The 24,036-nt window shown below is 53.0% G+C and overlaps 1 protein-coding gene across 39 annotated transcripts in view; it reads left to right on the forward strand.

The window, feature by feature from the left end:
- Positions 1-24,036, forward strand: part of SCRIB (scribble planar cell polarity protein) — a 97,467-nt gene that overhangs the window by 14,668 nt on the left and 58,763 nt on the right. For 38 of the 39 annotated variants that reach the window (XR_001332161.2, XR_001332164.2, XR_001332163.2 and 35 more), the window contains exons 2-16: positions 2,749-2,866; positions 3,059-3,137; positions 5,099-5,188; positions 5,855-5,911; positions 9,283-9,346; positions 10,920-10,994; positions 11,078-11,222; positions 11,544-11,662; positions 12,261-12,460; positions 13,115-13,281; positions 13,835-13,959; positions 15,078-15,203; positions 16,003-16,224; positions 16,698-17,015; positions 19,690-19,752. Coding sequence is in view for 34 of the 39 variants with exons in the window: in XM_014261600.2 (XP_014117075.2) it covers positions 2,749-2,866; positions 3,059-3,137; positions 5,099-5,188; positions 5,855-5,911; positions 9,283-9,346; positions 10,920-10,994; positions 11,078-11,222; positions 11,544-11,662; positions 12,261-12,460; positions 13,115-13,281; positions 13,835-13,959; positions 15,078-15,203; positions 16,003-16,224; positions 16,698-17,015; positions 19,690-19,752 (1,968 nt within the window). In the remaining 5 variants the exon portion in view is untranslated. The remainder of the gene's footprint in view (positions 1-2,748; positions 2,867-3,058; positions 3,138-5,098; positions 5,189-5,854; positions 5,912-9,282; positions 9,347-10,919; positions 10,995-11,077; positions 11,223-11,543; positions 11,663-12,260; positions 12,461-13,114; positions 13,282-13,834; positions 13,960-15,077; positions 15,204-16,002; positions 16,225-16,697; positions 17,016-19,689; positions 19,753-24,036) is intronic. The other variant, XM_014261604.2, reaches the window with a different exon arrangement.

The raw sequence follows: 24,036 nt of genomic DNA on the forward strand, positions 1-24,036 counted from the left end.
TACCTTTTTTCTTCTTCAAACTTCTGTTTTTAATCTGCTCTGAGTCCAGTTTGGACACTGAGGGATCTGGGTCAGGCACATTTGGTGTTGTTTTATTTTATGAATCAGAAAATGTTGAAGCTGGGGAAGTTTCTCTTTATTGGAGATGTTCAATGTGGTGCCAAATCCAGGGGTTTGCTTGGTCAGCTCTGGGAATTAGGGTAAACTTTGATTAGCAGAAAGGATAATTGCCAGTCTCCAGAGACATGTAATCTAGGTTTCATTCTTAGTTCTAGTAACAATTTTTAAATCAATTTGTTCTCATTTTCAAGTGTCACAAGTGCATCTCCTGTGCAGCCTTTGCTTTGGGTTGTTGGGCTGAGCTGAAGTCCTCAGCTGACAGAATATTGAGCTGGAAGTGAGATGGAAATTTGTGTCAGAGACAGCGTTTGCAGCTCTTGGTCACATCCTCTTGCCATCTTTTTTTTGGCAAATACAAAACCTGAATTCAGGCATGAAAACACTGTAATTCTCACATTTGTTTTTTCTGGCTACCACTGCTGGCTGTTGGTTGGTTTTACCCTTTGTCACATCTAAATATTTTATTCAGGTCCAGGATAACTGATTTGGCCAGGTGGGACGTGGCTCTCCTGCAGTTCTGCGTGCGGGCTGTGCCCAGCCCTGGCAGTGCCAGGGGCTTTAGAAACCTCTTCATTTTCTTCCTAAGAAAAAGGAACAAGCTGGGAGCTGCTGCACCACACGCAGCCTGGGTTTATTCCTCTTTGCTCTAAATGTCGTTTGAAAGTGTGGAGATGTATTCTGGGGCTACCTGTACCCTTAGGCAGAAGTGCTGCAGCCTGGGCTGTGGATGTTCGGTCCCTGTGGTTATTTTGCAGTGTGCAGACTCTGGCAGGTCAGCACGATGTCTTGCCTGGAATTTCCTTGCATTCTAAAATTAGGAGAAGGCTCTAGGAAACAATAGCAGATCAAGTCTCTAAACTCCTTCTCCCCTGGACCTTTTTGTCATTTAGACTTTCACCCACTTCCTTTCCACTGAGCTGGTCTGCGTTAGATAATCAGGGTTAACAGAGCCGGTGATGGCCAGTGCTGAGAGGGGTTATTTTTTAAATGTATTTATTCACTACACAGTTATTAGGGTCCTGTAGGACATGACAAGTGTGAATTTCCTGTCAATGATGTTCATCCCTGATCACTTCCCTGTGCAGAGTGTCCAGCTCCCAGGGCAGCAGGGGCTGTGGTTTGGTACCCCTCACACACACACACCTGTGCCTGGCAGTGTGTCCTGACTGGGGCTTGGGAGCTGCAGAGGCCTGGATCTGTGCAGAGCCTCCCCCAGTTACACCACCAGACTTTGTGGTTGTCACTGCAGGGGAGCTGAGCAGCTCGCCTGTGCTCTGTGCATCTTCTCAGGGTTGTGTTTGCTCCATCTTTTCATCCACTCCCCTCCCTTGTCTGCCCTGTGCTCTCGTTTTCGGCAGTGTTGTGGGGGTCCTGAAGGTGCTCCTCACCTGGGGGTACCCTGCAGGTGTTCCTGGGGGGGTCTGTCCCAGCAGCTCTCGTGGATACCTGGAAAGGCACCTGTGGAGGGGGGTTCAGAGCTCTCTCTGGTTTGATCCCTCTCGGCGTGCGCTGCAGGAGCAGCCCCGGCTCTGGCCGTGTTTTGTGAGCTGGGGATGATCCCAGGGCTGCCTCTCCTGTGCTGCTGTGACCCCTTCCTGCCTCTGCCCAGGGCAAACACAGGGTGTTGTAGTTTACAAGTGCCCTGTGCGTGTCACTGCACGGACCTGAGCTTGTTCTCGGTCACTTCTTAATGTTTTCTGCAGTGGCCCCACTCTGTTGTTTGTTATTCCCAGTACTCCGAAACAATCCAGGAAATGCAGCAAACACCCCAGCCCTGGTTCCCATCCTGTCCAGGATCTGACCTCTGGCAGTGGTTGGAATCAGCTGCAGTACGTGGTCAGTTGATAATTACAGTACATTGTGTTTAGGAAGCTCACTGGGGCTGCTGGTGTCTTGCAGGAGTGATTGGTGGAGCCTGCAATTTGCCATTTGCAGCTGATGCACTTGTGGGAGCCCCAAGGGGTGTTCGAAGAGTCGAGTGTTGTGAGGGCCCTTCCAGTCACCATTCCTATGGCTGTGGTGTTTCTTGAAAAGAACTTTTGTGCCTTCTCTAGTTCTGTGTTACTTGGGGCCGTGCTGGCAGCTCACCTGTGCCTTTTCCACCCGGCACAAGGGGCACAAACGCTGTCCCTGATGGTGTGGGGACCTGCCACCCATGTCCTGACCACACATCCTGTGCAGCAGGTGTGTGCAGCAGCAGGGACAGCTCTTTGGGCTGTAGTCTCCTTGTGTTTCTCCTTTGTTCTCTCTCCTGGACCTGCCTCACGAGCTCAAATGTCTGCTGCAAGCTGCTTTAGAGTAACTTCCCTGTGGTGCTGGGCTTCAGAGGTGAACTGTTATTGTAGGAAACAGGGAATGTCTCCTTTGTGTCCTGTGCAGGAGGGAGGAGAGCTGTGGGGTAACAGGTGCTAAATGAATGATGAATCTAAACTCACTTATGCCTTTTTTCTTTGTACCCTCATCCCTTGTAGCCCTCCATGGGGATTCTGATTGCTGCAGTGACTGCCCCGTGAGGGCTGGGCTGGGGGTGGTGGGAGCAGGCAGGTGTCTCAGGGGCGGATGGCTTCTCCTGGATTGAGGAGATGGGTCTCCCCAGCAGTGCTGCTGACACTGTCACTCCTGTCACAGCCTTTCTTCAGGCTCCTCAACCTGCGCAAGCTGGGCCTGAGCGACAATGAGATCCAGAGGCTTCCCCCCGAGGTGGCCAACTTCATGCAGCTGGTGGAGCTGGACATCTCCCGCAATGGTAAGGCCAGAGCTGGGCAGGGGCAGGTGCCCAAGCCCTGCAGTGCTCAGGAGAAGCTGTGCCCTTCCTCCCCCATCCCTCAGGGCTCCTCAGCTGTGACAGTGGGCTTCTCTTGCCACGTCTCAGGCTGTCAGCACTACCAGCTGTCCCATTTCCTCAAGCGTCTTTTGTTCTTTCACCTGTTTTTCCCAGACATTCCAGAAATTCCTGAAAGCATCAAATTCTGCAAATCCCTGGAAATCGCAGACTTCAGTGGGAATCCTCTCTCCAGGTAGGAAGGCATGTGCTACCCATTAATCCAGCTGAGAAGGAGAACTGGAATTGCACATTTTCCCTGCCTTTCTCTGATCTTCATCTTGTCTCACTGTGAAGCCAAGGCCTGGGATTGCCCTGCCCCTTCCAAAGCTGCAGGTGTCTGCTCCCCAGGCAGGTGGAATGCTTGGTGCTGGGAGGAGCTGGTGTGTGCTCCATCCTCGGGGCCTGTGGCTGCCAATTGTTGTCCTGGTGTCAACAGTGAGGACTTTTGTCCTCTTGCAGTGAGCTTGTCGCTCCCTTTGCACTGGTCACAAACCAGAATGGATATGGGCTTGTGCTGCAGAGGAGAAAAAGCCTGCATGCCATCCTCTGCACCCCTTTTGGGGCTCAGAGCCCCTTTTGGGCCCCACTCTCAGCCCTTTTTTGCCCCCTCTTAGCCCCATTTCCACCTCTCTTATTCAGAACTGAGGACAGCCATGCTTTGAACCCTGTGTTTGGTTGTTTCCCCTCTTACCTCAGTGTCCAGAGCTGTGCCCAAGTTGGAATCTCTGACTTGTCTTTCAGTGCTGTGTCTCTGGAACTTTCAATACATGAAGTTGGAATTCAGAGTGGCTCCCCCCTGTCTTGGTGTTCTCAGGCACTGTTGTTTCACTGCTGGGGTCCCTGCAGGTGCCAGCCTGGCCCCAGGTGTCCACTTCCCTTTGTGCTCAGGGCAGGTGCTGTCCAGCTTTGGGGCACATTTCATTCTGCTCCCTCTCCTGGTCCCGGCCACTGCTGGAGTGGGACGAGCTTCTCTGTTGGTGACAATCCTGTACCACAGGAATGACCAGCACTTCAGGTGTTGTTTGTCAGAGCTTTTGTGGCTCAGGCTTCAGATGAGTGTCTTGGTTTGAAAAGACAGGTGTCTGCTAAGGAAGGCAGGAGCCAAGCCTGAAATGGAAAAATGTGAACCCCACCCCCAAATTATTATAATGTTGAAATCAAGGGGCTCTCAGGCAAAGAGATGGGAATAGGAATAACAGTTCTTTACTAGGAAAATTAAAATAAATGTGCAGTAGTACAAAAAAAGCCACTGTCAGAGTCAGAATCCACCCTGACACCCTGTTGGGCAGGGTGTTGGGAGCAGTCCATTAAATGGTGGCTGCAGTCCTGGAGTGACAGACGTGGTTCTGTTGAAGCAGTGATCCCATAGAAAGGGTGTAGTTTTCCTGTGAAGGTCCAGTGGTGCTGTAGATGGGTCTGGTCTCTCCTCTGGGATCCAGTGGAGAAAGGCTGGCCGCAGTTTTCCAGGTCTCAGATTATATCCAGGCAGGAATGCTGGGCTCCTCCCCCTGGCTGGAGCATCTCACCATGGGATGATGGCATTTTATCAGTCCTGCAGTGAGACTCAATGGCCCATTAGCACAAGCTATGCCCCTGGAGGGAGGATGGGTCCTGGAAGAGATAAAGAGCACTGCCACACCTGGTTTTAACAGCTGGTGATAGAATATTGGTTACATCTTGCACTGCAACCCAAGAAGGTAAGTTGGGAGGGTCTGCGAGCTTCCTGTGGAAGCAGAAGAATTTCCTCTTTCAGGGTTTTTCCCTATTCTGTCATACCTTGGGTCTGTTGTGATGGTGCTTCCTGGGGAATGCTGCAGTGTCATCTGCAGGGATATCCTTGCACTTGGAATGCTTGAGAGCCCTCCTTCCTTCCAAGTGTCATTGGTCCCATGGCGTGGTTCAGTCTGGGATTTGTGCTCAGGTACTGCAGAGCTGAGTGTGCACACCTGGACAGGTAATGTCTGGTGCAAGGGCGTTTTCTGGTCTTGGCAGCAGAACTTGTCCTGGATCAGCAGCCAGGGTTAGTGATGGTTCCTGCTCTTCTCCTTTCCACATGTTGATGCCAATTGGGATGAGATTGGCAGGATTTAAGTATTTTGTGGGATTCCACACTTTGCACACAGGATTAATGGAGTTTTGTTCGTGTTCTCACAGGCTCCCTGAGGGCTTCACCCAGCTCCGAAGCCTGGGCCACTTGGCCTTGAACGATGTGTCCCTGCAGAGCCTCCCCACCGACATTGGGAAGTGAGTATGGCCCTGTTCTGGCAGGGGGCTGGGCTGGGACACCTGGCAGGTGGGATGAGGACAGTGGCTGGAGGGACAAACCAGGTGCAGCTTTGCCCTGGTGCTGACGGTGCCGTGTGAGCACTTCTGAGCCTTGGTTTGTTAAGAGACCTTCAGAAACAGAGGTTTCTGTCCTGGTCCCAGCTGCTTCGCCTGCTGTGGTTGGTGGCGCAGCAAGGATTGATCCAGCCTTCTCAAATCCTGTCTTTCCCTGTGTTCTGAGCGCCCATTTGCCCCTTTCCTGGCAGGTGTGGGCTGCCTGATGATGTTTGATTCAGGTTTATGCTGCTGGCAAATGGCCTCATGGGGTGCCGTGCTCTCCCATGGGGTTTGGTTTTCCACATGTGAGGGATTTGAGCTCTTTGGGCAGAGTCCTGTGCTGACAGCCTGTTCCTTGTCCTGAGTGTGGGCACAGTGTTGTTCCTGGTGACTGCAGCAAGCACTCACGTCCACCAAAGCCATTTACATCCGTGCTGTTTGTGCTCCCCCATCTCCATCCACGTGTGCACCTTCACGCATCGCACAGGACATGAGGGGTGGTTCCAAGGGAAGGGAGATGAACATCTCCTTTTATCCCTGAAGCCCTGTCCAGTGAACCTGCCTTTCTTGCTCCCTTTTCTCTTGCAGTTTGGCAAACCTGGTGACTTTGGAGCTGCGTGAGAACCTGCTAAAGACTCTCCCCACGTGAGTGTCTGTCTGGGGGCTGTAGAAGTCTCCTTGCCTGGTCGTTCTTGCTGCTTCCTCAGGGACCCCGGTGCAGGCACCATCACTTGGCTGGGGAGGGCTCAGGCTGGGCATAAATAGGCTGCATCTTGCTGAATTTCCATAAACTGGGGCGAGGAGGGAGAGGATGGTGCAGGGCTGGAGAACAGCAAAGGATGTTTGGAGCCTGTTCTCAGCCTGTGTAAGGATTGATTTAGAACAGACAAAGTTCCCAAAAAATGCTGCTGGAAATAGTGAGAACCATTTCCCCTGAAGAGGTGGAGCAGACAATGGATTCTTTTGGAAAGAAAGAGAGAACTGTGGATGGGGATGTAGGAGGAGCTCTGTGCACAGTGAGGTTCAGGATTTGAAGAGCAGCAGGGTACAGCTGAAGGTTCCATTTTGCTTCTGACACCTGTTTTGTTGGATATCCCTCCTGGTTGTTCTGGGTGGGATAACTGCCTTCATAAGCCAGCAAGGGAGAAGAGGTAAGTGTTGTTCCACGTCCTGGAGCTAGGGATAGGGATGAGTTCCTGGCAGGGAACATGATTGGTGGAGGAAATGCTCTCAGCTGGATGGATGTGGAGAGCTGTCCAGTTGCTACTTGTCTTTGCTTTGGCCCATCAGAGTTTGTTGAGTTTTCTACCCTCCATCAGCTCTGTCAGCTTGTTTCCTGCCTGCTTATGCATCCCACTGATTATTCCCCCAGCTTTCCTTGGGTGCCATTGGAAGGGATTCTGCCCAACTCCTTTTTGAGCAGCAGTTGTTCAGGGGCCACATGAAGTCCTCAGTGAAGGTGTGATGTGTGCAGCTGTTGTCACCTGTCCTCAGAGCTCTCCTACTGTTCCTGGCAGGAGCTCAGTTTGTCTGCTGGCACCAGTTAGAGCTTGTGGAAGCACGGATCAGAATCACACCCTGCCCAGTGCCAGTCAGCAGATCTGCTCTGCACACCAGTGACCCTGTGACAGAGCCCTGACAGGAGGGGCAGCTGAGATGGTTCCCTGTGGAGTATCACCACAGAGGACAGTGTGAGAGTTAGAGCTTCTTGTCACAGAACCCCAGGATGGTTTGGGTTGGAAGGGACCTTGAAACTCATCGTGTTGCAGCCCAGTGCCTTGGGCAGGGACACCTTCCACTAGACCAGGTTGCCCCAAGCCTCTTCTAGCTTGGCCTTGAACACTCATTCTGGGCTGAGAACTGGCGAGCAGGAGGAGTTTGTGTCCTGGTGTTGGGCTGCTCTTCTGTCTGTTCCTGTCCTGGGTGTTCATACAGGCAGCTGCCACAGCTGCAGCATGTCAGCAAGGAGGTGCAAGAGCTTCACCCAAGGCTGGGCTCTCACACTGCAGTGAAGATAATCCCAATAGCTTTTGGCCATCTCGGGACCATGGAGTCTCTGGAGTCCTGAGAATTCAGTCTGTGACCACACCCCTGGGTTTTCCTGGAGATCTCTCTTGCCCAGTGTTGCCATGTTGCCCTTTGGTAGATCTGGGTGCCATCCAGCAGAATACTTGTAGTGTGCTATGAGGTTTTGGTGTTTTTCACTGGAAGGTTAATCCAGACTTGATATTCATCCTGTAATGCAAATTCAGCTTTTTTTTTTCATCTTTCCCCAGTCCCCCAAATTCTATTTTGGGATGATTTCCAAAAGTAGAATGTGGATCTTGAAGGCCAAGGTAATTCTGAGCAGATGTATCAGTCAAATACAAGATGGCAGTCGATGGCCAAAATAATTTCAGTGGTGCTGGGGGGTTCTCTGCCTCAGGCTGTGGTACCTTGGCTGTAAGAACAGCTCTCAGTGAGATCAGGTGACCTTGCCAAAGAGGAGAACAACTTGAGCAAAAAATGTCTGTTGCTTTGTTGCCAGGGTTCCTGAGCCCAGTGGGTAGGTGGGCTTCAACGCTGAGAATTTGGGGCAGAATAATGCATCAGTGTCCTTTTGGTATTTTTCTGCTGTAGAGCTTCTTGAAAGATCCAGCTTGCAGTGACTTTTGTTTGCCAAGATTCCATTTCATTGGTTAGTCTCCTGATATTGACTGAGTTCTGGAATGGTTCAGCTTGTCCAGCTGGTGATCGCCCCTCGTTTCTCCCACGCAGATGGGATGCAGCCAGGGACTTGGGAGGGGCAGCTCTCGTGTGTTCTTACGGAATAGAGGAGGTTGATCTATACTAGATGTCATCAATGTGGATTCCACAGCTCGCTTGTTCCTATTTTGGGAATTCAAGCTGTGAAAGTGCAGAGGAACAGTCAAGGCTGCATCACCTTCAGAGGAGTTAGAGTTGACATATATTCATGGTGAAGGAGTGCTGTGCAAGAGGATCCTTTGGATGAAACTGCTGATAAAGCTTTGCTGGAATTTATCTCAAAATCCACCACTGCATGCAGTAGGAAATTAATTTTCCTGCGTAAACCAGATGTTTTTTACAGCCTGGCCTGGGGAAGACAGCTCCCTTTTATTGCAGCTCCCAACAGCCTTGGTAGGGGTGGCCTTCAGAGAAGGACCTGTTTCCAGAGAAATATGGGGATTTCTCTACTGGAACAGTTCCTGAAGAAGAGAATAAAGCTGTTCCCTGCTGGGGAAGTGGGCAGGGCTGGCCCCTGGAACACGGTGAGGGGCAGCAGTCCTCTGGGGAGGTGGAGCTGTAGTTGGTGGGTTAGACTCAGGTGTGAGGACAAACGAGCACCTGGAACATGTCCTGAGAACCCAGCCCTGGGTTTGTGGGACTGCAGGCCTTGTCCACCCCCAGGCGTGGTGGATGGGGAGCTTGGGGCACATCCGTGGGCTGCAGGTCCTGTGCAGTGTCTTCATCGTGAGCTTCTGTCTGTACGCGGTCACCTCACCTGAGACATCAGGCCACTGCTGTCTTCCCTTCCTCTCCAGCAGCATGAGCATCCTGTCTGGGGAAACAGGCTGCTGAGTTTGTCATTCCTCCCTGTCCCTGCAGCTGTGCTCCCCTTGCCCCCAGCCACGTCCTGTCCTCTGCTGTTGCCTGTCAGTCCAGCCCAGGTCCCTGCCCTTGCTGCGCAGCAGGCAGCGACGTGAAGGTGTGGCTGGTCATCTGTGATGGTTTTAATCAAAGGGTATGTTGTGGTGGGAGGGGGAGAAGGCAAACTGGTACCAGTGGAACCGGGACTGCTGGTGCCTCTGAGCCCAGTTCCCTGGGGCGAACGGGCTGGCTCGGGGAAGGGACCAGCTCTACAAACTGTTGGGCTCAGAGGGGCCGTGAGAAAGGTCAGGATTGCCCCACCTGTTAGGAGTTACTAGAGACCGTGTGATTTATGCAATGTGTGTCCCAGATGCTAACCTTCCGCTCTTTATTTCTTGTTTTATCTCTCTGTCCCCTGTGCCTTGCAGTTCACTCTCCTTCCTTGTCAAATTAGAGCAGTTGGATCTCGGTGGCAATGACCTGGAAGTACTGGTAGGTGAGGGCCGGTGGGGAGGGATTTGGGTGGTTGGTAGGGGCAGATCCTGCACCTCGGTGCAGGCAAGTGCATTTCCACCTAAAATGCAAAGAAATAGACCCTCAGGTTATTTGGGGAGATTCTGATCTGCCCAGCATGGCCCAGTCATCATTCCCAGATAAATTTTCTCTTCGTGTGTCAGCCCTTATGTCTTGTGTCCTGCTGGCCTCTCACACTGCCTGCTGTGTCCTTTCCAGGCTCTGGGATGGTAATTCTTCCTGTCTGGCTGCCAAGGATCTTTCCTTTCCCGCAAGATTCTGGTGCTTCCCTTCTCTGTCCTGCACTGCCCCCAGCTGTTTTTCTTCTCCTCCAGCTTCCTGCCTTTCTCCTTTCTGTTCTGATTTCTGCCCCACAGAGTGCTGGGCCATTCCATGTGGTCCATGGCAATGAGGGTAGCCCGGTGTGGGGGCTCTCTCCATGGAGGGCCCAGCACGTGGTGAGCAAGGGCACAGCGTCCGAGTTCAGGTTATCTGGGCTTCTGGGGACACCTCCTGATGTTCTGTAAATTTGTGGCTGTGGATTAAGCTATTACTGGATCTTTCTTACTCTTTGTGTTCTGGAATGGGTTTTGGCAGAAAAAGTTTGGCATCAAAGTTGGGAGGAAAAGGGGTTGATGCAGCTTAGCTGTGCACAGGCTGAACTCACCTGCGAGAACAGGTGTGTGACACTTGAGCCATGCTCCAGTGAAGCAAAGGCCAAACCCAAATGCTGATTGCTTGGGGGAGTTGTGGCATGTGAATGTGTGTCTGTCACAGCTGGTGGTGCCACTGGGTCTTGCTGAGTTGGCCAGTGGTACCCAGATGTTTATTTTCATGTCTGAGAGGAGGAAGATGCATTTCTTCTGTAAGGCCAGAATTTCCAACCTGCTAGAATAATGGAATTATTTAGGTTAGAAAAGCCATCTGAGACCCACTGAGTTCAACCACTGCCAACATTCCCAAGGCCACCCCTCACCCGTGTCCCCAAGTGCCACATCCACACAGCTGTTGAGCCGCCCCAGGGTGGGGACTCCACCTCTGCCCAGGGCAGCTGTGCCAGGGCTGGACAGCCCTTTCTGGGAAAAGATTTTCCCAATATGCAAAGTAAACCTTCCGTGGCACAGCTGGAGACCATTTGCCTTTGTCCTGCCCCTAGATCCCTGAGAGCAGAGCCTGACCCCACCTGGCTCCATCTTCCTGTCAGGGAGTGTCATAAAGCAAGATCTTCCCTTTCCCCAACTCCCTCAGCTGCTCTCCATCAGAGCTGTGCTGCAGGTTCAGTTCTTGCCTTGCCTGCTGACACAGTCACAGTGTGTCAATACAATAGTGTTTCCATCTGTGTTTCCCACTGGAGCTCCTGCAGCCAGTGGGCCATCCCAGACATTCCCAGACACGGTGCTGCTCTCTGGTCACGATCCGTGGATGGTTCTGGCAGGGCTGAGAGGCAGAGCAGAGCCTGGCTGTGCAGAGAGTGGTGCTATTTGCAGTATCCTCGAGCAGCTTCTCCTGTCCCTGGAAGGGACCGGTGTCAGCTCTGTCCTGTCTCCTGCAGCCGGACACTCTGGGCGCGCTCCCAAACCTGCGCGAGCTCTGGCTGGACCGGAACCAGCTCTCGGCCCTGCCACCGGTGAGTGTCTGCTCAGCACCCACCCTGCCCTCTGCCCCTGCCCCAGCTGCTCCCTGAGCCCTGGGCTCTCCTCTCTGATCCAGGAGCTGGGCAACCTCCGCCGCCTGGTCTGTCTGGACGTGTCTGAGAACAAGCTGGAGCAGTTGCCCAACGAGGTCAGTGGGCTGGTGGCACTGACGGACTTGCTGCTGTCACAGAACCTGCTGGAATGCATTCCAGATGGGATTGGTGAGTATTGTCACCCCTGCAGGACTCCTGGAGGAGCTCCAGGAAAGAGTGTCTGTGGCAGGGAATCAGGGATTGGTGGACATGGGCACAGTCATCGAGAGCAGAAGCAGTGGGTGGTGCAGATGAACAGAACTGTGCAGGAGAGTTCAGGTGCTCCATCTGCATCAGGCGTGTGTGAGGGCTGTGAGCAGGCCTGCTGGGAGGAAAGGCAGAGCCTGCGTGGTTGGGTTGTGTGATCCTTGATGGGATCACAGCCAGGTGAGTGTACAGCAGCATCCTTCTCTCTGGCACAGCTCACACCTAACTTGTCACCCTGGACAGGTCAGCTGAAGCAGCTCTCCATCCTCAAGGTGGACCAGAACCGGCTGACAGACATGACAGAATCGATTGGGGACTGTGAAAATCTGTCAGAGCTCATCCTGACTGAGAACATGCTGACGGTGAGAACACAGCAGCCGCCTGTCTCTGCCATGCTGTTCGCTGCAGCCAGCTGCAGGGTTCCCTCCCCATCTTCTGCCCTCCAGGCTAAATTCCTGGGCACACTCCAGCTGCTTCTATACACTTTCACCAAGTTCCTTGATGTTTGGAAGCTGCTTTCTCTCACTGATTTTTTTCCCCTGAAACATTCTCTGGGGTAGCAGGGATGCTGGGATTGCCCATCCCAAAGACCATCCTGGCTGACAGGTGCAAGACCGTGTCCCAGGCTGCATTGGTGAGGGGTTTGGGATATGATTGAAAATGGCCCTGCTCCAAACTGCCTGTGATTTGACTGGTTAAACTTAAAGACTGGGAATGAGCAGATAAACAGAAGGGAAGTCTTGACCAGCAGTGCTTGGAGTGTGCTGTGCTGTGTTAGGGGAAGAGTTGGCATGGGTCGGTCTGTGAGCTTGAGGGAAAACCTGTCCCAAAGATGCCCCGAGAACGTTATCCCAAATGCATCTGTTGGGACAGAAGGCAGGTTGTTCCCCGACAGAGGGCTTTGTGCCTTCACTTGTGCTGGCCTTTCCTCTTGCAACCACTGACTTGGCTCCTTCCCAGGCCTTGCCCAAATCCCTGGGCAAGCTGGCCAAGCTGACGAACCTGAACGTGGACCGGAACCGGCTGACGGCGCTGCCAGCAGAGATTGGGGGCTGTGCCAACCTCAATGTCCTGTCTCTGCGGGACAACCGCCTGGCCCTGCTGCCCCCTGAGCTGGCCAACACCACGGAGCTCCACGTCCTGGATGTGGCTGGGAACAGGTGAGTGGCAGGAAGGTGAACAGGCTGGGAGGCTGCTGAGGGGGAGATGCTGAGCCTTCGTGGATCCCAGGATCCACAGTGTGGAAAAGCCCAGGCTGGCTGCTGAGGGCTTGGGCTTTGCCTATGAACCTGAACACAGGGTAGAGGTAAGGCACAAGTGTGAGGGCATTTTATCCTGTGTGAAATAGAGATCAGGGGAAGTCCCTGCTCACTGGCTTCCTTTCCTGCCTGCAGATTTTGTGGGTTTGTGTCATTAGTCCTCAGGGGGTCGGTGCCAAAGCCTCCTTCCTGGTGTGAAGGCAGCTGTTCTGAAGGGTCCTGTGGTTCTGTTCGCTGGGGTTGGGATTTCTGGGAGCAGCTGGACACTGACCAGAGGTTCTGCAGGGAATATTCTATACACTGGTCTGTGAGAGTATTTGTTTTCTGTTTCTAAACCCCTCCACACTGTTGGAGGGAGTTGTCCTCTGGTGAGGGTGGGGTAGTGGAGCCCAGTCCACAGCCTTGGACAAAATCAGCTGTTCCAGAGGGCAGGACTGAGGGATCCACAACACTCTGGCTCTGTTCCTCTCTGTTCAGCTGGGGCAGTCTGGAGCTGTGGGGAAGCTCCTTTCTGGCTAGGTAAATGTGACAAGCAGTTGCTCTTCTCTTTTGCAGGCTGCAGAACTTGCCTTTTGCTTTGACAAATCTTAATCTGAAAGCCCTGTGGCTGGCAGAAAACCAGTCCCAGCCTATGCTGAAATTCCAGACCGAGGATGATGAAAAGACAGGAGAAAAGGTTCTTACTTGCTACCTGCTGCCCCAGCAGCCCTCTCCCAGCCTGGGTAAGAATCTGTATCACAAGCACTGGCTGCAGAGCCTTGTGCTCTGGAGGGGGCTGAAGCCTTGAACCTTCTCTGCTGGGTTGGACTGTCCCTTGCTGTGATTCCTGTAGCAGATCTGGGCTCTTGTAGGCCTGGGACATCTTTCCCAGGCAGTGATGGTTAAATTGAGGAATTGCTTTCTGCCAGGTGATAAGGCCCTGCAGCCTCATCTTTGATTGTTCTGCTTGGATCTACTGACCAAGATAGTTGGATAATAATTTTCTTTATCCTGTCAGCATGGTATTCCTGCCTTAATTCTACTTTTTTCTGCACTTCTTGGGTAAGGACCGCTTGAGCTGAAGCAGCAGACGCTTCCCTGGAGTCTGCTGTAGGTCTGGTGGGAGATGTGCAGAAGGTGGCAGGATGCTGAGGCCACAGTCTTTGTCCTCAAGGGCTCTGATGCCATGGGCAGATACAACAGAAATGCCCTAATGGGATAAGAACTGACTTCCATCTCAGTCTGCAACCCTGCTCTTCCCAGAAGGAGCTCCCACTGTGTTCTCCTTCTCCCCAGAGAACCTCCTGCAGAACAGCGTGGATGAGAGCTGGACAGACACCAACTTGAACAGAGTCAGCGTGATCCAGTTCCTGGATGAGCCTAAAGGAGATGATGATGAGGAGTCTGGAGCTGAAAGACGAGTAAGAAATTCCTGGTGGCTTTCTGGCTCCCTGTGGAAGCACAGGGACAAGCTAAGCTTTCCAAAGGTGGGGAGCCACTGGGTGAGGCTGCTGCAGACGTGTGCAAAGTCTGTGTTTCCACAGTCTGAAGGCCATTTGGTGCCCTGGGGACCCAAGCAGTAGTGAAAGGGAACGAATTCCCTGGGAGCCAAGGTGCAGAGTCATATTTTGAGGCTCTCCTACGGGACTGGAGTGCCCAGGGAGCACTCAAAACGTCCAGAGGTCCAGTAGAGCACTGTCACGATTGGGTTTTAGCTCACCTCCACGTGGGGAAAGGCTGCCCTGCCAAACCCAGGCCATCCCATCCCTCCAAGCATGGAGGCTGTGCAGTGTCCTGTAGGAAAAGTACTAAACACTGTCAGCAGCCTCAAAACCTGCGAGAGATTGTTGTGCTTCCAATGCAGATGCAAAGGCCAGGACAGAAGTTTTCAGCAAGTGCTCTGAGGGTTTCAGTCTCTTGCAGGACTTTATTCCTTTCTACTTTATGGAAAGCCGTCCTTGAAATCTGAATCCTTCTAATGAATGGTGTTTGCAGCCATCCTAGCAGTGTGTGTGCTGCTGGCTTTGGGAGGTTTGGGGTTTTTTTGAATTGTTTTTAACGTTATTAGTTTAAGACTGCTGGTTATCTTGACTCTCTGCCTGGGATGGAAATCACTAAGCAGCACCAATTCTGGTGCTTTTGGGCTTGGCAGACGTGTTTAGTCCAGAGGAATTAGGAAGATACCCCAAGATTTCTCACCTGTGTTCTGGAGGAGTTTCTGTCTCGATAGTTTTTCATTCACTAAGCCTGAAACACCACTTTAAACTTCCCAATTCTGTCATTCTTCCTGAAGCCACTATCAGCTGGAGAGCAGGATGGTGTCCAGAGAGCTGTCAGGGTTCCCTTTCGCTGTTCTTTCACCTTCCCAGCTGCAGGCTGTGTGAGGCCTGGAGCAGACCAGCAGCAGGATGTGTTGGTCTCGTCCCCTGTGGCTCTGGCTCTCTGATAAGGGTGTCAGTTGCCTGCAGAGGTTCATTCCCGTGGCCTGGCATGTGCTGCCAGGGCTGGAATCCCCTTCCTGAGGGTTTCACTTTGCCAGGGCCTGCAGCGCCGAGCCACCCCTCACCCCAGCGAGCTGAAGGTGATGAAGAAGGTGATTGAAGTCCGGCGCAATGAGGTGAACGCTGCGAAGGCTGATGCCAACCCCAAATCTCCCAACTCGGAAGTGAGTGCTGGGGATGGAAAACCACAGAGAACGTGGGATCATGGAATGGTTTGGGTTGGAAGAAATCTTACACACCGTCCAGTTCCACCTCCATGCCATGGGCAGAGACATTTCCACTGGGAACATGTAGCATATGTGGGAAATGGGGAGGTGGAGAGGATTGACTTTGGGGAAAGATTGGGAGGGACTGAGAATGGATTGCCTGGGAAGGTTGGGAATCTGCCTTGAGGTGTCATGGGGGCCTGTGAAATAGAGCAGGAGACAGAGAGCAGTGTAAGGGGAACCGTGTGTGTCAGTACCAGGTTTGTCACAGCACAGGGAGGAGAAGGGAAGGATCTGATATTCCCAGTAAAGAGTGATGGGAACAGAGGAGGAGAAGGGAAGGATCTGATATTCCCAGTAAAGAGTGATGGGAACAGAGGAGGAGAAGGGAAGGATCTGATATTCCCAGTAAAGAGTGATGGGAACAGAGGAGGAGAAGGGAAGGATCTGATATTCCCAGTAAAGAGCGATGGGAACAGAGGAGGAGAAGGGAAGGATCTGATATTCCCAGTAAAGAGTGATGGGAACAGAGCAAGGAGGCACCTTGCTGCCCCGGAGGGAGCTGAGAATAAATGCCTGCTCAGGAGGTGGAGCGGGGTGCACCCAGGTCCCATGGAGAGAGCTCAGCAGGGGAAGCTGTGGGCAGGCTGAGGAGGAGCTGGTTCTGCTGGTGCTGTGTCATTCACAGCTCCCAGCTGTCACTGCATGGCTCCATCCCCTGCTCTGTTCCGTGCTCACCATCACAACCGTTTCCCAGGAGAAGAGGCTGAGTGCCACTTCAAATCGCAGCGAGGACTCTCACCTGTCCACCAGCACCGCCTCTGTGGACTGCAGGGCAGAGGAGAGGGAGCGGGGCTGGCCCAACGGGCAGCTGCCTGACGGGCGGGAGCTGGAGAAGGAGGTGAAGCCCAGAGCGGAAGAGGAGCGCAAGGAAGCTGCTGACCAGGAGGAGGAAGATGTGGAAGTGGAATACAATGAGGTAGGAGCCTGGGAACTGCAGCAGGGCCGTGAGAAAGAGTGAAAGTTTTAGAGGAAGTGGGAAGTAGGTGTACAGGTAAATGGATGTGGGATTTGGGCATCACTGGGGGCAGATCCAGCCCGTGGAAGGCGGTGCGAGCAGAGACCAAGGCAGCTTTTGGGAGCTGCACACAAGCTGGGTGGACTGGACAGTGTGGGAGCCAGGTAGGCTGTGGGAGAGCTGGGGTGACCGTGAGAGGTTTGAATGGCCTCCATCCCTGGAGCTGACGGGAGCATGTCTGGGGGAAGGCGTGGTTATGGAAAAAGGCAAGGATGGGGAAGGGGTGATACATTCCTGCAGTTTCCTGAGCACACAGGCGGTGACACTCGCTCTGCCTGTGCCGGGAGAGGGGTCACAGGGCCAGCAGCTTCTTCTGTGCTGCCACCCCTGTGTTCCATGGGGCTGATGGCATGTCTGGGGCTCTGCTGTCACAGCCTACTGTACACTTCGCGGAGGACACGCTGATCCGGAGTGAGGACGAGGATGAGGATGAAGAGCGACCGTTCCCAGTAGAGAAGCAGAGGCTTATCCGCAAGGACACTCCCCATTATAAGAAACACTTCAAGATCACTAAACTGCCCAAGCCAGAGGCAGTGGTGGCACTTCTGCAGGGGCTGAACAGTGATGGGGTCCCCAAAGAGGAAGAGGAGTTGGGAGGCTGCAATAATAACACAGAGCCCAGGGATCAGGAGGAAGCTTGGGATGAGGATGACAGAAAGAATGGAGCTTTGTCTGCTCAGCCATCTGTGAAGGTAAGGTCTTGTGGGGAGGGGGAAGTCAGAGGGACGCAGACCTGCCCTCTGCTCCTGTGGCCGAGCAGCCAGGTTGATGTGGTACTGATGAAACCACTGGCAAGAGGCTGCAGCACTGGGGGATGTGCTGAGGGTGGGAGAGCTGAAGGTCACTGGGGGCTCAGAGGGTTGTCACAGAGCTGTGCTGTGTTGCTGTGTCTGACACCTTCACTGTACCCAGGTCCTTGCACCATCCCCATTCCATGTGCTGTTCCTTGTGCTGCAGGGACAGGTCTCTGTCTCATCACTGCTGGGTTCTGCTGCTCCTTCCAGCCTCCTCCTCACTTGCTGGCTGTTGCTGCTGGTTCCCAGGAGGATGAGCTTTATCCCCGTGTGGATTCAATGTTAGACTGGCATTTGGGCCACTGACACTTGTTGGCACAGTGCTTCCTGGAGCATTCAAGTGCAGCCAGGAGTGTGCCCTTCCCTGTGCTCCCACCCAGACACAGCCTGATGGAGGGTTCACTGGGATTTAGGGGAGCCTGTGCTCTGAAGTTTTGGCCTTACTGGTTATACTGGGGCTTAAGAGATAAGGGGTCCCTGGCTCTCTTCAGCTGAACCACCACATTTGGTTAGGGACACACAGGAGTTCCTGCTTGAGGAGGTTCCTCACAATGGAAAGGGAATACGTGAATGAGGGACACTTCATGAGACCAGCCCAATTCTCACCTGAGCTGGTTTGAGGGTTTTGAGTTGTATTTGGTGGGCACAGGCCAGGATGTGGCTGAGTCTCCATCGCAATCTGACGTCACCAAATCTCACGGGTGACATGTGGGTCTCTGGATGTGGAAGGTGCCGGACTCAGACCTGTTTCTGCTGTAACTGCACATGCTCCAGGGTGCCAGGATCACTCCTATCCCTCCTGGAGCTCAGCTTGCCCAGGGAAAGGTCCTTTCCCTCACTTGGCTGTGTGGAGCCTGTCCCTCAGTGGATGCTTGCCTTGCTCTGTTTGAGCCTATGCAGAAGGAATATTTGAAGTTCCCTTCATCCAAGACCTATCGTACTTGGGAATGCCCTCACTCAAAAAGGTTCTTTTAGCTGGAGACTCAGAGCTGAGGAGGCCCTGACCACTGGCAGAACCTGTGATGCCTGCTCAGGAGTAGGGGAGCTGTCAGAATTTACCCTGGCTGGCAGCTGAGCCTCCTGCCTGGGACTCAGTTCTCCTTTCTGTGGGGCAGGTTGGATGCCTGCTCCATGGCAGGAGGTTCATTAGCTGCCTTCTGAGCTGTATTCCAGGAGTGGGGATGGAGGGAGCAGTGTCCCTATGCAGGGACTGCAAGGGGTGCACTGAAGGACAGGCTGTGCAGGAGGCTGAATCCTAAAACCAGAGGGTTTTGTTGCAAGGAAAATTGGCTTTCAGAAGAAATCCTGAGGTTTCCTGTGCTTGAGAGCAGGACCCCAGGTGCCTGTCAGGATGTACTCTTTCACCAGAGAAAAGGATTGTGCAGCTGTGTTTGAGACTGCTCGTTCCTGTGCAGCAGCTTGTGGCACCACAGGCTCCATGGTGCTTTCTCCTGTGTTTAACCCTTCCTCCTTCCTGGAGTGACTTGGGATGGAGAAGATGAGGTCAGCTAGTGCTGGACAGCTCAGGGGCCAGGCCCTCAGGGTGCCAGCATGAACAAAACCTGGCCTTAGGGGTTCTCCTTGGCAGGAGTGTGCTGGCCCTTGGCACTCGGGGAGGCCACGAGCAGCCCTGGCACTGCAGAGGTGCTGAGCAGGCGAGGGGGCAGCTCTGGAGCTGTGGTGTCAGTGGGATCAGCCCCAGAGCTGTGGGGTCAGGAGTGACTTTGGGAGCTGTGGGGTCAGGAGTGTCTCCGGGAGCTCCTGAGGTCAGCAGTGTCTCCAGGAGCTCCTGAGGTCAGCAGTGTCTCCAGGAGCTCCTGAGGTCAGCAGTGTCTCCAGGAGCTCCTGAGGTCAGCAGTGTCTCTGGGAGCTCCTGAGGTCAGCAGTATCTCCAGGAGCTCCTGAGGTCAGCAGTGTCTCCAGGAGCTCTGGAGGTCAGCAGTGTCTCCAGGAGCTCTGGAGGTCAGCAGTGTCTCCGGGAGCTCCTGAGGTCAGCAGTGTCTCCAGGAGCTCCTGAGGTCAGCAGTGTCTCCAGGAGCTCTGGAGGTCAGCAGTGTCTCCAGGAGCTCTGGAGGTCAGCAGTGTCTCCAGGAGCTCTGGAGGTCAGCAGTGTCTCCAGGAGCTCCTGAGGTCAGCAGTGTCTCCAGGAGCTCTGGAGGTCAGCAGTGTCTCCAGGAGCTCTGGAGGTCAGCAGTGTCTCCAGGAGCTCCTGAGGTCAGCAGTGTCTCCAGGAGCTCCTGAGGTCAGCAGTGTCTCCAGGAGCTCCTGAGGTCAGCAGTGTCTCCAGGAGCTCCTGAGGTCAGCAGTGTCTCCAGGAGCTCCTGAGGTCAGCAGTGTCTCCAGGAGCTCTGGAGGTCAGCAGTGTCTCCAGGAGCTCCTGAGGTCAGCAGTGTCTCCAGGAGCTCCTGAGGTCAGCAGTGTCTCCAGGAGCTCCTGAGGTCAGCAGTGTCTCCAGGAGCTGGATCAGCTCCGCGTGGCGTGCGTGTGTTGGGTGGTGGTGGTGGTCGTGGTGGCGGGTTTGGTCGATGCTCCACTAATCCGCATGCCTCTTTGCTGGTTCCTGTCCTAACAGGGGGTGTCGTTTGATCAAGCCAATAATCTGCTGATTGAACCTGCTCGCATTGAGGAGGAAGAGGTCTGTACCACTCCTACTGTTCTCTCTCTGCCAAAAATCATCCAGCCTGCTTGATTTGCTTCCCAGCCTCACCCATTGTTGTAGGGGGAGCTCTGATCTCTCTAGGTCAAGTGGCTTCTGGACCTGGCTTATCACAAACATGATGATTGTTTCCTCCTTGCTTTCCCCTTTTCCTCCTTTCCCATCCTTGAGATGAGAGTGGCTGCTGCAGAGCAGGAGTAAAATGGAAATGATGTAAAAAGTGAAGGGCTGAGGTGGGAGATTCAGTTCCTATTTGCTGTGTCGATGGAGAAGTGGAATTAAATAAATGGATTTTCTGGATGTGTGGGTAACCCTGGTGGGGCAGGGACCTCAAGAATCAGCCAAGTGCTGTGTACTGACCCTTTGATAAAAGGAGGAGGATCTCACTCAGGACACAGTGCCACTGCCTGGGGAAAGTGGACTGGAGTCAGTGATTTGTGCATCTCCTGAAGCCTCCCTTGAAGCCCCTCAAGGCTTAACGTGCAGCACCTTGAGGTGTCAGAATGGGGCAGGAGGCATCTGAGGGACCACAAAGCCCCTGGCATGGGGATGGTGAGTGTGCCTGGCTCATCCTGTGGTTGTGACCATCTTCCTGTGTTGGCCTGCAGGTTTTCAGTGCCTGACCCATGGGGTCAGTACCTTTCTGCAGGCGGTTTCCCAGGAGCTGCTGGAGGCAGAGTGCTCTTGTACTGACAGGAGGCAGAAACAGCGTCCATGCTGAGAGCTTGCACGGAGATCTCTCCCACAGGACACACAGTGTAGGGCCTGGGTGTCTCTGAGAACTTGCCTCTGTTCCCTCAGGTGTAAAAGAGAGATCTTTATTTGTTTTGGAGTATGGCTTTTGAGGAGGGAGGTGATGAATCCTTTCCACCCATGCAGAACGTGAGCTGGCTCAGGTGTGGTTCCCTGTTAGTGGATCCTGAAGATTTCTCTGTCTCTAGGTCCCTGAAAATCACATTAGTATTTCTTTCATTTCTCTTTTGCATAATCTTCTGATCCTGGAGGTCTTGAGTCCTGTGTGGGGCTGGTTGGAGGCCCCAGGTTGGCTCTGGTGCCCCCTCAGCACAGACCCCTTGCACAGCTCTGTTCCCATACTGTGAGGAAGAACGTGGCTGTGCAGCTCCCAAGGACCAGCCTGCTAGAGATCCCCCAGGTTGGTGGTGGTGTCTGGAGTCACCCAAGAGCAGACCAGCTTTGGGAGGTTGATTTGGAATACTTGTCCTACAGCTCTGGACAGTGCTCAGCAAGGAACCTTCCACAAGAGCAGGTTGCTTCAAGCCCTAACCAGCCTGTCCTCAAACACTTCCAAATGGCATCTGCCTGCTGTTGCCAGGGATGATTCCTTGAGAAGAATCAGTGTGCTGATGGAGCAGAGCAGAGAGCCTGGTACCCCTGAGCAGCATGGTTTCAGGTTCCTGATACTGCTATCACATTCCATATGTAATTTAGTACAGCCCCCAGAGAAAAAGGCCTACTGATTCCTGGTGGTGTGTTCCTTAATCCTAAACCATGATCGTGAGCTGGAGCCTGATGGCATTGGAGCAGAGCTGGAGAGAGATGCCCAGCCTCTGCCAGCACCCAGCCTTGGGTACAGCCAGAGTTCCTGTATCAGGTGTGTGGTACCCATGGTGGATACCTGGCTCTGCTCCTCACCTGCCTTGCAGGAGTGGCTGTACTAGGATGTGAGAGGCTTTGAGAGGAGAAAAGCAGTGTACTGAGCACCTGTTTGATGGCACCAGGTTAGACCTGGACTCTGTTTTCAGGGAGTTCTGATGGAATAGCCTGGAAAGCTGCTGGGCAGGTTGCAGGAGCAAGGGAAGGAGGGTCCCAAATTGTGTTCCAGTGCCCGGTGCTGCTTTGCTGTAGCAAAGGCTGGTGCCATCCACACCCTCGGGTGTGCCCAGCCTTAACCCCTGCAGGTCCAGGAGCTGCAGAGGGTTCTGTGCTGCCAGAGCTTGTGCTGCTGGGGTGCATGGACAGGGTTTTGTCTCTCGCTCTGCCTGGGGACAGCAGCTGCCATTCCAGTCCTGGGAAGGAGAGAAGGCTTCCAAAGATGCTGGATGTTGTCTTTGCTGCTGCTGCTGCTGCTCAGGTGTCACATCCTGTTGCTCTGCAGTCAGGAGTGAGTCAAGCATTCTCCTTGAAGGAGCCTCATCCTGTGGAAACTGCTCAGGAATGTCACTGATTGTGTTGGAATTGGAATATTAACTGGCCTCCAGCCTGGCACCAGTTAATGTTTGCCAGCAGCAGATGTGACAGCACAGCCTGCTCCTGCTCCTGTGCTCAAGGGCTTCTGCTTTGGAAAGGCTCCACAGGTCCTGGGGAGCACTGGGATGTGCTGGGAGCCATCCTGTGCCTCCTGGAGCATTTTGAGCTCAGGGACTCAGCTGGGGAAAGGCCAGCACAGCTACTGGGGAGCACTGGGATGTGCTGGGAGCCATCAGAGATGTCTCTGCGTGGGGCTGCTCTTTGCTGCTGCACACATGGAGCTCTTTCCCCTGCTCTGGTTTTGCATTTATGGGGTGTGTGCTTTATCAGGGCATTGTCAGACTTAGAGTTCTTAAGTAGCAAATTCGATTTTCCCACAATGCGACCCATAAATTTTAAACCCGGAAAAGTTTAATAAACCTCTCGTGTAGTGCAGGAGAGGTCACATCACCTGTGTTTGACTGGAATATGACAGAATGGAGTCCTTCTGATGTTAAAAAAAAAAGATACAACACTCCCTTTTCTCCCATTTAATTTTTAAGATGATCAAATTTCCTCTTGAGCAAAGAAAATTCTGTTTTATTTTGCCTGGTTTTTAATTTATTGCCATCAAAATGTTTTTATGACCTTTCCTACTGGATTGAAGGGTCCTCAGTGTTTTTTATAGACTTTTTATAGGCTTGGGTTAGAAAGGACCTCTTAAATGTCTCCCAGTGCCACTGCCATTGGCAGTTTCCTCTATCCCAGCTTGCTCCCTACCTTGTCCAACATGGCCTTAAACACTTTCAGTGACGGGATGGCCACAGCTTCTCTGGCAGCTGGGGACAGCGTTCTCCACCTTTTCCATGACCCTCTAGTTTGGAGGTGGGTTTGTGATCTCTTCCTGTAAATGTACAACTTCACCTGTGGACCTGTGCTGAGGCACGATTTGGACACGAGTCACCCATGAAGTGTGGGAGATTGAGGACTGATTTATGTGATTGCTGCTTGTTCACCATCACTGATCCCTGTCTCAGCTCCAGGCTTTGTCTGATCTGGAGTTCTCTGACGACAAAGGAGCAAACGTGGAATGATTTCTCACACAAGTGCAGTCCCTATTTGCAGTTTCCTTTCCCTGCTCCAAGAGTGGGGCAGCATCATTTTGGTTCTGCTCTGTTGCTCAATCATCTCGTTGGCCTTCACAGAAACAGAGCAGAAAGCAGCAGATGGAGAGAAAATTACATGTTTAAACACAGTGCTACAGCGAGTCCAGCTCTCCCTCCCACACTGTGCAGATGCTGTGTGTTACAGACACGGGGCTTTGCTGCTTGTACCAGAGTTACTTACAAAAGTCAGGCATTGCAATAACCCCTGCAGAAATTAGGGGGCTGAAGCATTAACCTGCCTGAAAACTGGTCCCTGTGTGCTGCAGCATGTTCTGACTGTGTCAGCAGAGGAGAACAGGAGCTCCCAGAGAGTTCCAGGACACTCTAGTGGGAAACAGCCCCAGCCTGCATGTGGCACTGGAATGGGGCCAGACTGGGATAGGTTGGCATTGCTGGAAGATAGAAGTTAGCTGAAAAAGGGCTCTGCTCAACTCAGGAAGGAGAGAGCTGAGTTTGCAAGGAAGGTAACAGAATATTTGGAAGTGCTGAAATCGAGTCTCTTACCATGCCTGGCAACCCAACACTATGCTCTGGTTAATAAGTCTTTAATAAAATAAACTTTTTATTAAGCAGAGATTGCTTCATCCTGCTTCGCAGTGTGTGCACACACAGATTCCTCCTCCAGGGGGAACCCCAAAACTTCTCCATATTTCTGCTTCTGGAGTGATTAGAAAACTTACTTTTAATCTGTTATTTGTTAGTTAATTCTTTGTGTTGTATTTTATCTTGTCCAGTCTCTTCCCTGCTGGCTGGCTCATTGCCTGCTTGTCTTTGGTGTAATTCTAAGGAGACCAGTCCTGACTTCTCCAGCCTTCCTTTTGTGGGGTTAGAGAAACCATTTCCTCTGGTGTTCTCTGGGAAGAGGGATTTCCATTTATTCCCTGCCTTTCTCACTGCCTTTTCTTTCACC

This window comes from Pseudopodoces humilis, chromosome 1 (genome assembly GCF_049639895.1).
Source record: "Pseudopodoces humilis isolate 2021_Gansu_Grassland_sample_001 chromosome 1, ASM4963989v1, whole genome shotgun sequence".
NCBI classification, from domain to species: Eukaryota; Metazoa; Chordata; class Aves; order Passeriformes; family Paridae; genus Pseudopodoces; species Pseudopodoces humilis.